We start from the raw sequence: 14,825 nt of genomic DNA on the forward strand, positions 1-14,825 counted from the left end.
CGGCACAGAAAACATTTTGACTCTGTGGTGAAGCTCGGCTGCTCCTCCACTTGGCATGACACGACACTGGGCCAAATCAGGTGATCCTGTGAGACTCTGGCTGTGGTCAAATAGTCAAAAAACTTACATCCTATGTCCTCTCCTAAACACCTTTTCTTGACTTTGACGGAGAACGTCATGAGGTCAAGGAAAGATGTGAAGGCCGACTTAGGAAAAGAACAGCCAATGAATTATGGGAGCCATTTGCAAGTTTTGCTATTATTACATAGCTAACATTAGCATTAGCAGCTAGTTCAGCATCAAACTTCATCCCTTTACTCGCCAACAGCTGTCTCCAGAGGTGGAAACAAACACAGCTGTTGTTTCTATCACGTCTTTTCCTCTACTGAAGATAGAATGCTAACCAGCTAGCTCAAGCCCAGCCGGCCTGTCCCATCACTAGGTAAGTAACTAGCTGTTAATGTTAATGTTAGCTATGTAGCAATAGCAAAACTTACAAATAGCTGCTTTATTAACAGTTCACCTTTATTCACAGAGGTACAAATGAAAGCAGGTGAGAGGGGAATGGCAGCAGCAAGCAGGCATGAAACCAGACGAACGAGGTGAAAGGTCAAAATGCGAAACCAGACAGGAGGTGAAAAAACTGGCAGATGCAAAAGGCAGAAATGAGGGTAAAAGGCACCAGCTGGGAGGGCACAAAGACAATCTGGCAGAACGTTAAGCGGCAATGGACCTTTAAGAAACGCTAAACAGTTGATCAAGTGACAGGACAAAAAGGATCCAGAGAGAGAGAGAGAGAGAGAGAGAGCAGGGGAGGAGGGGCAGGTGAGCGTCACAGGGAGTTGACTCTGGCTTCAGTTGTTGCTTTCATCACTGCAGCGTGGTGCGCAGGGGGGGACGGCAGCAAGCTCCCGGACCGTACGATCTGTTCCAGCTCTGCAGCAGCCAGCGGCACTGACCAGGGATGATCCTGCAACAGGTCAGAGACGTCTCCTCTAAGTTTTTTTTTTGTTGAGATTTCAGAGATGCTTCTTTACCCTATTGTTTACTTGAACTTTTAAAGATGTATGAAGGAAGTTCATTGATCATATATGTCTATGTATTTAACATTGCAAAATAAGACAACGCAGTTTGACACTTCCATGCAGTTGCTGTAATACATGGACCTTTGTGTGGATGTGGATGTTTACAGTGAACCCATATAGAAATGTAATATATTACATATACATGTAAGTCCCTATCAAGAGTGATGTTGCCTATGAGGAGATATATTATTATCATATATATACAGCTTCTGAATAAATGAAGATATAAGTTTATAACATATATAAAATACCCATAGTAAAATCTGTATATTTCCAAATTAAAAATATCTACACAGAGCACATATGTAAAAAGGTGTTAACATTATATATTCAATTTATTAATTATGATAAAGTTTATTGCATACATATACATATACAAAATCTATATGCTTATATCTTTTTATTATTAATTTCTTATTAATTTTAAACACGTCTAACTTCACATTCTGGGGAAACTGGTCTCTGACACATATTGACAGGCTTTGGGATGGATACATATTTATGTAACATATGTCTACAATATAAGCATACATACATAAATGTATATAATTGTATTATATATATATATATGTTTCAATTTCTTATAGGTTTGATATATTTTTTTATACATCTATGTATATATATATATAAAATAAAAACATATTTTATACGTGGAAATTCAATACATATACATATATTCAATTTGTATATGGGAAGGAAGGAATCATGGGAATATTCACCACACATTTGCTTTCAAACTAAAATGCTGCCAGTTATCACTTGACGAGATAACATGAAAATATATTTCTGGTAGGACACAGACACACGGTGAATTTTATCCGGGCCTACATAATCCTAATGACTGGATACATTACATCGTAGATATCAGAAAAACACGGTCGTCCATGTAGAGCTGTGTGAATATTTCAATTCAGAACTCCCTTGAAATTTTTGATCTATTTTATGCCTTATGTCTTTTTATGTGCATCATCTGCCTTTCATTCAAACTAAAACTGATTATCTGAGTCTTTAAGTATTTAGTTATACTTTATTTTGTGTATTGATTGTGTTAGCCTATATGAATCTGTCATTAAATGACCCACTAGTTGCATTACTACAGGTTTTGTAACATAATGTGTGCGTGACAGATTCTGTACAGGAGAATGAACTTTATTAATGAAATGAAATGAGTTGGACCCAGTTCAGGTCAAAAGTGAAAGGAATGCCGAGACCATGACGGGGATTTTGGGAGATTAGTTGGCTGAGCGAGCTCGATGCTGAGACTAAATAAAAAGTGCAGGACAGGACAGAATGCAGTAAAAACAACAGAGCAGCGAATAAGCACCCAGATCAACTAAGTGAGCCGACGCTGTTAACAGCACAAGGATAAAGCTGGATAATGTGGAGCAGGCACACCCAGAGAATATGTTATAAGAGCATGAAGCACATCTTAAAGGGCCCATATAGTATAAAGGTAGATGTCCATGTGTAGTTTGATTATAGATCAGGTCTAGGTTCTATATCAATGCTGTGAAAGTATCAAAGCCTCAGTCCACAGAGAAATGCACACAGCCTGTATTCAGAAACTGAGCCTAAAAACCAGCCGTCAGGACTTCCGGAACTTTGTGATGTCACAACAAACTTAACCGTCCTCAGCCACGCACAGCCGAAGTTTTCATTTAAGGAAACCTCATAAAAGGCCCCAAAAGTACAAATCAAATGACCAAATGTATGTACCTATGTACTGTAAATCCTCTAATGCAGTTTTGTTTTAAAAATATACATAACATTTTTTCCAAACTCTCCATTCTTTTCTGTAGATGGCAGTGTGAGAAGACACTGAATGGCTTCCACAGGGAGTGGCCTCCGTAAGTTTGTTTTTGTCTCCTGTGGTGGGATTATGGTTTGTTTTCTTTAATTATTAAACTGTATAAATTATAAATTAAACTGATATGGAGCATCTGATTGGATTGAACCTGTCTCTCTATGTGGATGTACATTGGTCAGAACAATATGTGATATCCGGTTAGTCTTGCCCACCTCTAGGCAGAGACATTGGTATGTTATTGGAGGATTTTAAACAAACCAAGGCAAACAAATATATAAATGAAGTTATCAAATATTCATTCACAGTAGGATCCACAGCTTGAATACAATTTGCTAATAAGTATCTTGCAAATTAAGACCCAGAGAGTTGCTTTGGTAAAGCAGACATTTTAATATGTATGTAATGAGCTTTTGTATGGAGGCCCAGGGGTTCAATTGTAAGATAAAATCATTAAATCAAACATTTGATTTCATTTTTCTTTTTTGACAAAAGCATGAATTTAAATCCAAACATCCAAACATACAACAATTTTATATTTAATAATTCTCTTTTCTCTTTTCAGGCATACAGGGGGATGACAACCTCCAGTCCATGCTGGTGGGGACAGTGATGAGGAAAATCAAGTCTCGTACCTGGAAGAAGCAACGTTACTTCAAACTGCAGGATGACTACATGACCATCTGGTACAAGTCCAAGAAGGCCGGCAACACCCACTCCACTTGTAAGATCACATGACTCGCTGTTAGTGATATGATGGATGTCTCTGCTCGCACACTGTGCCCAACATGACAGCTGTGATTACACAAATAGTGATGCCGATTATTCAAGACATCAACAAATTCACTTCATTTTCTGCTTCCAAGTCTAACATCCCATGTTTTTCTTTGTGCCCAGTTTCCGTGAGTGACGTGGAGGCGATACGAGAGGGCCACCAGTCTGAGGTGCTGCTCAGCATCGCTGATGACTTCCCGGCCGAACGATGCTTCACGCTGGTCTTCCGCGGTCGCAGGGGCAACCTGGATCTGGTGGCCGAGTCAGCTGAGGAGGCACAGTCCTGGATCAGGGGCATGAGGAAGCTAATTGAGAACCTGGAGAACATGGGGGAGCGAGAGAAACTTGACCAGTATCCTTCACTCAGTGTTCTCAGTTATATGCCATCAATGTCTTGAAAGGGTGTACTGGTTTCCAGTCCAACCAAGAGATTAAATCCCATCAAATTGCCAATAAAGACTGCACTCTTGAGTCCACACATGGGGCCATCCACCCATTACATATTGAACGTGACACTTTTCCTTTTCCTTAAGTGGCGTACCCAGGTGGATTGGTGACTGGTTCAAGAAGGCAGACAAGAACAATGACGGCAGGATGAACTTCAGGGAAGTGAGAGATTTACTGAAGATGATGAATGTGGACATGAATGAGCACCACGCTCATCGTCTCTTCACAGTGAGGGCAATTCCTGTGATCGTGGTTTCTGTAAGACCTTTCTTGATGCACCTTTCCTTGAACTTTGTTGCTTTATCTTCTCTCAGATGGCTGATAAATCCCAGTCAGGTACGCTTGAAGACGACGAGTTTGTGCTCTTCTACAAGATGTTGACCCAGCGAGAGGATGTACTGAGGGTTTTCCAGGAGTACTCAGTCGATGGCCAGAAGCTATCCCAGAGTGATTTGGAGGACTTCTTGAGAGAGGAGCAGCTGGAGGGGAACGACACCCAGCAGCATGCCAAGCAGCTTATTGAACGCTACGAGCCCTCGGACACAGGTACACTTACTGTAAAGAATGTACTGTATCTACATTGATTCAATGTGTGTTGAGGTCTTCCAAAGGTGAGGTATGATAAATTGGATCATACCTTCCTGTGATATGACTTTTTCATCTGTCTTAAGAGATTATTACACCCAAGAAATTGTAGTTCGTCACCTACCATCAACCCAGTGCCTCATGATTTGGGTCCATGTACCATTTGAGGTTGGTTTCTGGCACTAGGTGACAAGGTTGTGACACCACTCTTCTGTATTTCCAGCCAAGTTGCTGAACGCCATGACATTTGACGGCTTCTTGATGTACCTCGGCTCAGCTGAGGGCTCCATTTTCAACCCACAGCGGCGGGGCGTGTACCAGGACATGAGTCAGCCGCTGTGCCATTACTTTATCTCCTCCTCCCACAACACCTACCTAATGGAGGACCAGCTCCGAGGACAGAGCAGTGTAGAGGGATACATCAGGTATTTGATCATGGTGCTCTGGTGGATTGTTTTTGTTTGCGATGGTCCTTGCCAAACAAGTGCCGTTGAAATACTACTTGCAAGGCTAGTTGGCAGGCCAGTCGGTTTTATGTGTATATGCTATGAGTTTGACTCAGGAGGAAGAACTTTGCGACTGTTGATTCATGGTCTGATCCTTTCTTAATGATCATTCACTGAGATATTACCAAAGACTGGTTGGATGCTTCAACTCGATGTGTCGTTTCAAATTCGTTACTGATGTGGCTGTTTATTTAGACTCATCGGAATCTGAACTGATTTGTTCATAAAAGTCCTTCAAATGTTCATGTGAACTGACTTTAGCAGCATCAGGAGCTTTGCTGTTTGTGTCCCCAGCAATAAGCACTGTACCGGACACATGCCAGGTGCCGTAAACCCTTGCGTGCCTCCATTAAACCAAAACACAGTTCTTCTTCTTCTGGTGCTTCTTTTTTTGTTGGTTGGCAAACATATAAATATATCATTTCATAGATGTCAGGGTTTCCTTCAGCGGAAATCCGTTACCTAATGTCCGCTCTAACTCTCTATGCCCCATTGAGCCTCTCAGGGGTAATGGGATTTACTGTGATGTTGTGCTGCATTAATCTTCCACCATTCATCAGTTTTACAAAATTAATTCATAAAAAAAACAAATCAAAAGAGTCCTGACGTGATTCATTCAATTTCCTCAAATTTAGTAATGGGAACATCAGGCTAATCATGGCAGTGATAAAAAGAGATTGACCCCCCTGTAACCATGAGAAAAGTAAATAAAAAGAAACAGGGTTCCGGTGTTTGACTAACATACAGTTGGGCTCTCATTCATTGTATTGACCCAGCTTCACATTTATTATTATCTAACTCAAAGCAAAGGACCAACACACATTTGCAACCTTTGCTCCGCCAGAACTGAATCACAAACCTCAAGCTACAGGCAAAAGAAGCTAACAAGCAACTGAACCGAACATGCCAACCCGTTATTCAACGGTTTAAAAGAAGTTGGGAAGAATATGTTCACCTATAAACCAATAAGAAATACCACAGTTAGCAGTAGTAATGTACTAATGTAACTTACATTCTTCAGAGTTTAAATCATCCAACCTACAGCTGGTGATGTGATGTGACGTCCACGTGATCCTGAACTTAACTTTGCCTGATAATAGGAGAACGTTGAAATTATTTTCCAGGACTTTTTCTTCTTTCATTTCCATGTCTTTTCTATGACTGGGAAAACCGTTAGTTTTCCAGGTTTTTTCTAGGATGTATGGGAACCCGGGGAAAGATTGAATGATTGAATGAATGAATTTATCTTTGCTACTAAGGGCTCTGACTCGTGGCTGCCGGTGCGTGGAAGTGGACTGTTGGGATGGTGCCAATGGAGAACCCATTGTCTATCATGGACACACTTTCACCTCAAAGATACTCTTCAAGGACGTGGTCAATGCAGTGGGAAACTATGCCTTCAAGGTAGTGTCACCTATAATGATTGCTTCATTTTGTAAATTCCTGAGTGAGTGCCCCTGAGACCCTGACCCTAAAGGAGGTTGTGTTTTGGAACATTCATTTTGAGGTTGATCGTGTGGAAAGACGATCACGCTGCTTTTCAAGCAGACCAAACACATTTTGGAATCTCCTCATGCTGGCATGACAAATTGTTTTTGCTTTCATTGTTCTGTAAAGCTGTCTCAACAAATCGCTCAGCATCTCATTGTATATTTATATAAGGGAGTACAACTGTGCAATGATATCCAAGACATAATCTGAAAGCAGTATGAAGCGAAGTAGCCAAGGATCTGCCACAGAGCTCCAGCCTGTGCCAAAGTGAACAGCTGCCAGGTTCACAAGCATGTCAGAGCCTGCTGTGTATGAGCATTTGTCTGCTGCTGAATATTGTGGCCTCGTGACCCCTTGCCCATCCATCTGCCGCTCTTTCATCCAGCCAGGCACAACCCACATGTGTATGGCAGAAGCCGTATTACCTTTCCTCTAGGATAATACTCTCCAAGATTCAATTACAAACTCACTCACTCACTCACTCACTCCCTCACTCCTCCTCTCCCCCATCCAGGTGTCGGAATATCCAGTCATCCTGTCCATCGAGAACCACTGCAGTGTTGAGCAACAGAGAGTCATGGCCCAACACCTCAACCACATCCTCGGTGACAAGCTGCTGAAAAGCACACTGGACGGAAAGGCTCCCATTGGGCTGCCGTCTCCTGAGGTGAGGCAGCTGGCTTTACAGTAAAACATTTTCTGTCTGTCTCTATCAAATATAGGCATGAAATGGCCCAATTTTTTTTTTTTTTAGTTTTAACAACCCCCCACACATATGAGTTATTTGAAAATGAAGCTGGATGTTAAGTGTTAAATGTTCTTGTCAGGATCTGAGGGGGAAGATTCTGCTGAAGGCCAAGAAAATCGGTGGACTGGAGGAGAGCTTCAATGGCATGGTGGAGGACTCTCTCACTGGGGAGTTCAGCGATGAGGACGAGGCGGCTGAAATCGAGGAGGATAACCTCCACCGTGAGAGCGTCCGTCGCAGGGTTAAGGTAGGCCAGCGTCTTTTTGGCCTCAGACCCAGACAGGTTATTATACACAGTCTACTGATCCAGGATTCTCTATTTCAGTCATTTTAGGCTGATGATGAAACACTGAGGCAAATCAGGAAGTGGATTTCGACACTTAATAGATTAACCTGTCTAGCCCAAAATAAAGGCAGTCCTTTTGATTAAATGCATCTTGTTAATAATTTAATTTACAGGGCTTAAAGCAAGGAACAATTCTGTGCCTGAAATGTGTTTGGTGGGGGAGGGGTGGGTTGATTCTGATTGGCCAGCGAGTGCAGTCCCAGAACATGTTTGCAGCCATTCTCATGCTCACCCCAAATGACAGACATACAGAATTCTTCCAGGAACTGTGGGACAGACTTGAAGATTGCCTGTTTCAATCTGTGAAGTATTCTTAGCATGTTTCAGGAGACACGTTAAATGTCACCTCCTCTGACCCACCTCAGAGACTCTGAGCCTGTCTTCTGTTCGCCTGACTGGTTTGCTCAGTGATCTAATACAAATATAGCAGATTTCAGGTAAACACTCAGAGAAACCGAATCCTGATAGGTTGGATGGTGGCGTCAGGTGGGTGAGGCATGGGGCATGGCTGAGAGCGGAGACTGCTTTGTTGTGACATCGGAGGGTTACAGGAAGTCATAACGGCTAATTTTAAGGCTCTGTTTCTGAATACAGGCTGTGTGCGTTTCTCTGTGGACTGAGCGCTTTGATAATTTAATAGTATTAATATAGAACCTAGACCTGCTTGATAATCAAACAACACATGGACATCTACATTTATACTATATGGTACATTAAATCCAATCTGGCAATGGGCTTTTTGGCCACTTCCCAACCTCAGAGCAGCCTCTTTGTACTCCCTACTAGAGGCTGCTTTCCATTTACCATGAATGCAAATGAGATTATAAGACATAAAGTTCAAACAAAATATCTGCTGAGTCTATGGTAGATGTCCATGTGTTGTTTGATTATAAAGCAGGTTTAGGTTCTATATTAACACTGTGAAAGTATCAAAGCCTCAGTCCACAGAGAAATGCACACAGCCTGTATTCAGACACTGAGCCTTAAAACCAGCAGTCAGGACTTCCTGAACGTTGCGATGTCACAACTATACAGGCTCAGAGCCTCTCTTCTGAGGAGATGTAAAACCACATTGATATAGTTTTTGATTCTTAAAACCAGAAATATAACATTTCTGTCTATTCATTTACCAGTGAAAAGACAGACCCCAGAGGGTGAAAGCAACACCAAGGCAAAACTGGAAGATGTGAGATGTGGTTGTTGTCAATGTGGTCACCTTTGTATCCAACAGGAAAAGGATTGCATAAACTTGTGTCATTCCTCATGAAAAATACAGGCAATCGAAGGGCAGGGAGCAGACACTGGGTGTTAGATAAGGTGATCTGTTTACACAGTGATAGCAGAGAAAGAGACAGAGGCAGGCAGGAACAAGAGAGCGAGAATGAAGCTTCGTCACTGTGCCACCACCCGAGACACTGGTGTGAAATGAACTAAACTCCTTTTAAACTTTATCTGTTGAGGATGTACATCAACTAAAGGATATACACATCTTCCACCACTGTGCTTGTCAAATGCACAAGTCGACATGACGTACAGTGCATTCAGAGTGTACCCTTCACTTTTTTCACATTTTGTTATGTTGCAGACTCATGTTCATGTTGAAAGGTCCATATAGTATAAAGGTAGATGTCCACATGTTGTTTGATTATAAAGCAGGTCTAGGTTCTATATTAATACTGTGTAAGTATCAAAGCGCTCAGTCCACAGAGAAATGCACACAGCCTGTATTCAGAAACTGAGCCTTAAAACCAGCCGTCAGGACTTCCTGTATTTTGCGATGTCATAATAAATGAGTCACCACTCTCAGCCATGCCCCCAGACCCGCCCACCTGGACCCACCATCCAACCTTGCAGGTTTTGCTTTCTCTTAGTGTTTACCTGAACAGTCAGCCAATCAGAAGAGAGGCTGGGTGGAAGGTTCACCTTGGCCCTAAACACACAGCCAAGACAACAGGAGTAGCTTAGGGACAACTCTGTGAATGTCCTTGAGTTCAACCCAAATGAACATGTTTGAAAATACCTGTCCATCGACAGTCCCCATCTAACCTGACAGAGCCTGAAAGGATCTGCGGGGAAGAACGGCAGAAATTCTCCAATTCCAGATGTGCAAAGCTTGTCGTGTCACACCCAAGAAGACTTGAGGCTGAAATCGCTGCTAAAGGTGATTCAACCAAGTAAAGTGTCTGAATACTTGTGTGATATTTCAGTTTTTCCTTCTTAACAAACTTGCAAAAATTCTCATTTCAACCATTATGGCCTATTAAGTGTAAATTGAGGAGGGAAAATTAAATTGAAATGATTTCAGTATAAGGCTGCAACATAAAATGCGAAAATGTGAAGGTGTCTGATGATTTTCTGAATGCACTTTATACAGAAAGACAGAGGATCTAACCTCCCATTCTGTTATGCGACACCAGACCAAGCCGTGCTATGTCAGGCTAGACCAAAGCAAGTCAAGTTCAGCAAGGTGAAGGTTGTACAGTCTCCTCTAAATTGTGGTACTTGATACTCTGAGCAGCACTAACTGCAGTCAGTAATCACCTCCGTTGATAAATACTGTCGTGTAAGTAAGGCTAGAATGTAATATCAAGTGTGGCTTTTTTTTTAATGCATACTTGCAAGTCAAAAGTGCATCTATGTCCATAGCTCTAAAGGAATCATTGGGCACTTAGAGTCATGTTTATTGATAAGCATCTGAGAGGCATGAAACACCACACTGGGACTCGTGTCAACACGGTCATCAGAGGTGAGGCCAGCGTCGAGTTTGGCAGCGATGTGAGCTCGACGGTGCCCCTGCTGATGGTTTAGGTGTCTGGAGAGATGGCTGTCTTGCTGTCTGGTAGACGGGTGAAGGTGGGAGGCGACGCTCCAAGGCCTAGACTGACGAGCCGGATCGGCTTTCATCTGGAAGCAGGCAGGCATACATGTGGAGGTGCTCTGCAGGTTTCACTGCTGTTTCGGACCTGCCACACCTCTGGTCTTTATAGTCATGGAAGCTTCCCTGGCAGTACACCTGCTTTTGCTTGGCATTGTAGGCATGTATCACTTACACAATTCAAGAGGGGGTTGTCTCAAGTCAAGGTTTCGATGTTCCCAGGGCTTCCACCCATGACAGGGTTCCTTTGCATCACAAGGGTTTACCCTATCACGTGTTCGAGACAAAATAACAGTCAGCTGACTTTAATGGGGCACCCTCAAAGGCATTTTAAATGGCTGAGACTCTCCCAACAATCAACAGAACTGATGAAACCTCTTGGATGAATGACAAAACATCCAAATTTGGTTGCCTTTGACATAGTACTTCTGTATATTCTGGTTTCAGACCTTAAAATCTCTGCCCACATCTCCAGTTTTCTCTGCAATTCAAATAGTTGTGATGTACTTCTTGAAAGTTGTTTTCCTAGTCTACTATTTGTCAACTTCCTAGTCAGGAAAACAACTGGGCAAATCACAACTCAGTGGACAAGAGCAAGAATGGGGATGTCATCTTCCTGTGCCAGAGCAAGAAAGGTAGCAACAGGAAAATGTACATGGTTCAGGCAACATGCTACCAAACTGAACATTTACAAATGCTATCAACAGTCATAAATGCTCTTCAATATAGGATTTTAAGTACAAATTAAATAAAAAAAACTTATAGGCATTGCTTTGGAAAAGGTAGTTCTAGTGACCACTCTGGTGTTAACAAACAAAGGGATACTACTTCCTGTTTCCTGTTTGCAACACAGACGTCCAGCAGATGGCGCCCGAGGGCAGAATACTGTACAACAGAATGTTTGAAGCACCTCATAGTTTGAACGGTAGAAGCTTCCATGACATGGCGATACGTTTACTGGCATTGTCCCAGCAAAAGGTTGCTGATACTCCCCTATATTAACCTGTGCATTTATTAGTACCGTGTCTTTTTTTGTCTTTTGTCTTCTTTTGCCACAGAAGTCAAAGCAGCGTCTGTCCAAGGAGCTGTCGGACTGCGTCGTTTACTGCAAAAGCGTCCACTTCAGTAGCTTCAAACACTCCCGCATCCACTCTAAGTTCTACGAGGTGGCGTCTTTCACGGAGTCCAAAGCCCGCAAACACCTGAGAGAGGCTGGTGGGTCCATTCCCATAATTCCTCTCTTTAGATTTTATAATGTGTGGCTGATAATGGATATAATGAATACTAGGGTTTAGCAAATAAAGATTTTTTTATTTGATATTAATGGTTTGGGGACTATTATACTTTAAATTTAATCATTTTTGTTTCAGTCAAATACAAAAACGGTAAAGTGATTAATACTTTTAATTTCAGGGAAATATCCAGCAACGTTTACCGTATTTATAATAACATTGACATGTATCAGGGGCTTCAGTCACACCATATTTGTCAACTTTAACTATGCTTCTGATGTATTATCTCTATTTCAGGGGCTGAGTTTGTGCACCACAACTCACGGCAGCTGACCAGGGTTTATCCCAGTGGCTTCCGAACTGACTCCTCCAATTTCAGTCCTCAGGAAATGTGGAATGCTGGGTGCCAAATCGGTGACTGCAACTAAAATATAGATTTAACTTTTACCTCAAGCAGCTGTTTAGACTTTCTTTCTCAAATGACTTATTTGTCTGATACATTAATGTTGCACTGGGCTAAAGGTTTCTTAAATTAAGATAAAATGATGGAATCCAGAGCGTCCATGGTAAAGTAAATTCTCTTTTGAGTGGGGGGGTAAAAATAGTGCAGTGAAGTTCAGTTTGTTTTGTTCATCTTAATGCTGGTTAGCTTGCCATCAAAGAAAGTTGGATATTCCAGTCAAAAGGAATCCAGTTGATCCCGGTAACAGGACATCATAAAAAAAACTCCTATAAAGGGTCAAAAAATAATTAACATCTCCGATTTCTAATTTCAAAGTTGTTCATTGCGCAACATTTTCATGTTCATGTTTCATGTTCATGTTTTCATTCATCATCCAGCCACAAAAACAGAAACAGAACTAGCACTTATCGATCATGCTAACTGCTATACTAGCAGGAGCTATTTCATGACATACTGCAGATGTAACTAAATAAATGGGGTTGTTTGATTTTAGGGAGGTTTATATGAGTATGGTTTCACTGAAGAAAGTGACCGAAATACTTTGTACTACCAAAGTGCACTGAGCAGTTGGACCACACTACTCCTGCAGTCTACTACTACTTTACCAGTGCAGCTTTAATGTTTTTATCCTCTCAAAGTGCCTGAACACAGTGTTTTCTCAGTCAAAATTTCTTGGCAAAAACAGCATGAAAAAGGTTAGGAAAAAAAAAGAACCTTGTTTCTTTTCCTTTTTTCCATCAGTTGCATTGAATTTCCAGACAGCTGGAGAAGGAATGGATCTAAACGACAGCCTGTTCAGTCAGAATGGCCGCTGTGGATACATCCTGAAGCCTGATTTCATGAGGGAGATTGAAAAGAGATTTGACCCTGAGATGCCCCCAAAACTGGATGGCTGCCAACCTGTCATCCTCAACATACAGGTACAAAGAATTTCAAAATGTAGCCATTTATTAGCCATTAAAAAAATAAAGCTTTCATTGAGAACACTGTGTTTTTAAGGTGATTAGTGGCCAGCAGCTGCCTAAAGTCAACATCAAGGAGGATTCTATAGTGGATCCTCTGGTCAGAGTGGAGATCCACGGAGTTCCTATGGACCAGGCCAAGCAGGAGACCAGATACATCGAGAACAACGGTACAGGAGAGGCACTGGGCCTGAACACTTGCTGCTGTAGATATAAATAAAGGACTGAATGAACAGGATGAATGATGTTTTCTGTGTCAGATCTGGCTTCCTCCACACAGAATTTGGACACAGCGTGAGTGTTGAGACTTGAGACTGATGTCTTCTCTCTGCAGGATTCAACCCTGTGTGGTATGACACCCTGCGCTTCAGCATCCACACCCCTGAGCTGGCCATGGTGCGTTTTGTGGTGGAAGACTATGACAAGACATCTAAAAACGATTTTGTGGGGCAGTATGCACTTCCGTTTAGCTGCATGCAGCAAGGTAAGGTTAGACAAGCTGGATGGGTTACATTACAACCTGTGTAGCATCTTTATCATTAGCAGTGGATGTGCATGGCCTTAGATAGATTGCCTATCTAAGGCTAAATTCCTCCTAATCCTTCTGCATTTGTGTTCGCAGGTTATCGCCACATTCACCTTTTATCCAAAGATGGCACCAGTATTCCTCCCTCCTCCTTGTTCGTACACATCCGGATCACAGGACTGGAATAAACCTTCCCTTTCCTAATGCACCACAGGTATTGGAAACAAGAGTAGAATCATACTTCACGTTCCTAAAATGGCTTTTAATATTACTCTTATTTGATGTGAAGAAATACTACGCCAAATGTTTAGTGGTTGTCGTGTAGCAGATATTAGATATACATGTATTTATTTAGTGCGTTTTCTGTTCTCTATTGTGTGTGTTAAGGAGATTAACTTGAACTTTGCTGCTCATGTTTGATGTACTGTGTCTGTTGTAGAGAATGTGCCACCAATACTGTACGTTTCGATCCGGGTGTATATTTTAGATCAGTATTTTCTTTTAACGAACAGCACTTCTTCCTCCTCTGCTTTCACTTCACTTCTGCTAGATTTAACCAACTCAGCCTTCTCCGACAATATGAGAGTCATGTAACATCTCCTGACTGCTGCATTATTGATCATCATCGTATCATTTGATTTTTACGCCTCCCACACATTATATTTTCGGGAAGGTGGAACAAGGAAATGTTGCCTATTATTATTATTATTATAATGGAAAAAGCCAGATTCAGATTCAGAAGACGATGAATGATGGACAACGTGCAAATATGGAATGCCACCTAAATCAATATTAAATAAATGGATACAGCTATCAAGTAAATCCTGAATTAAATAAATTAGATAATAAATGTAGAAATATATAAATAAATGTAAATATATTAGTGAATCTAAGTAAATAAAATTTAAATTTGAAACTTGTTATCCATTTAAATTTATGAAATACAAATATATACAATATACAAATGCCCCCCCCCCCCCC

At 41.5% G+C, this 14,825-nt stretch overlaps 1 protein-coding gene across 2 annotated transcripts; it reads left to right on the top strand.

The window, feature by feature from the left end:
* Window positions 1-483: 483 nt before the first annotated feature.
* Window positions 484-14,819, top strand: plcd4a (phospholipase C, delta 4a). Of its 2 annotated transcripts, none has more exons than XM_087179499.1 (16): window positions 484-979; window positions 2,885-2,932; window positions 3,455-3,613; window positions 3,787-4,015; window positions 4,209-4,338; window positions 4,425-4,656; window positions 4,919-5,120; window positions 6,461-6,605; window positions 7,207-7,359; window positions 7,520-7,687; window positions 11,723-11,876; window positions 12,191-12,307; window positions 13,098-13,276; window positions 13,356-13,488; window positions 13,653-13,802; window positions 13,941-14,819. In XM_087179499.1, the coding sequence occupies exons 2-16, from the start codon at window positions 2,908-2,910 to the stop codon at window positions 14,030-14,032; spliced, it is 2,268 nt and encodes a 755-aa protein (XP_087035625.1). In that variant the 5' UTR covers window positions 484-979; window positions 2,885-2,907; the 3' UTR covers window positions 14,033-14,819. The 2 variants fall into 2 exon arrangements, with proteins under 2 accessions (XP_087035625.1, XP_023282709.1); XM_023426941.2 differs by having other exon boundaries at window positions 488-979; window positions 11,720-11,876.
* The last annotated feature ends 6 nt before the right edge of the window (window positions 14,820-14,825 follow it).

The sequence above is a fragment of the Seriola lalandi genome, unplaced genomic scaffold, assembly GCF_002814215.2.
Source record: "Seriola lalandi dorsalis isolate HSWRI2012SDOR001 ecotype SW California unplaced genomic scaffold, Sedor1 jcf7180002054850, whole genome shotgun sequence".
In the NCBI taxonomy this organism is placed as follows: Eukaryota; Metazoa; Chordata; class Actinopteri; order Carangiformes; family Carangidae; genus Seriola; species Seriola lalandi.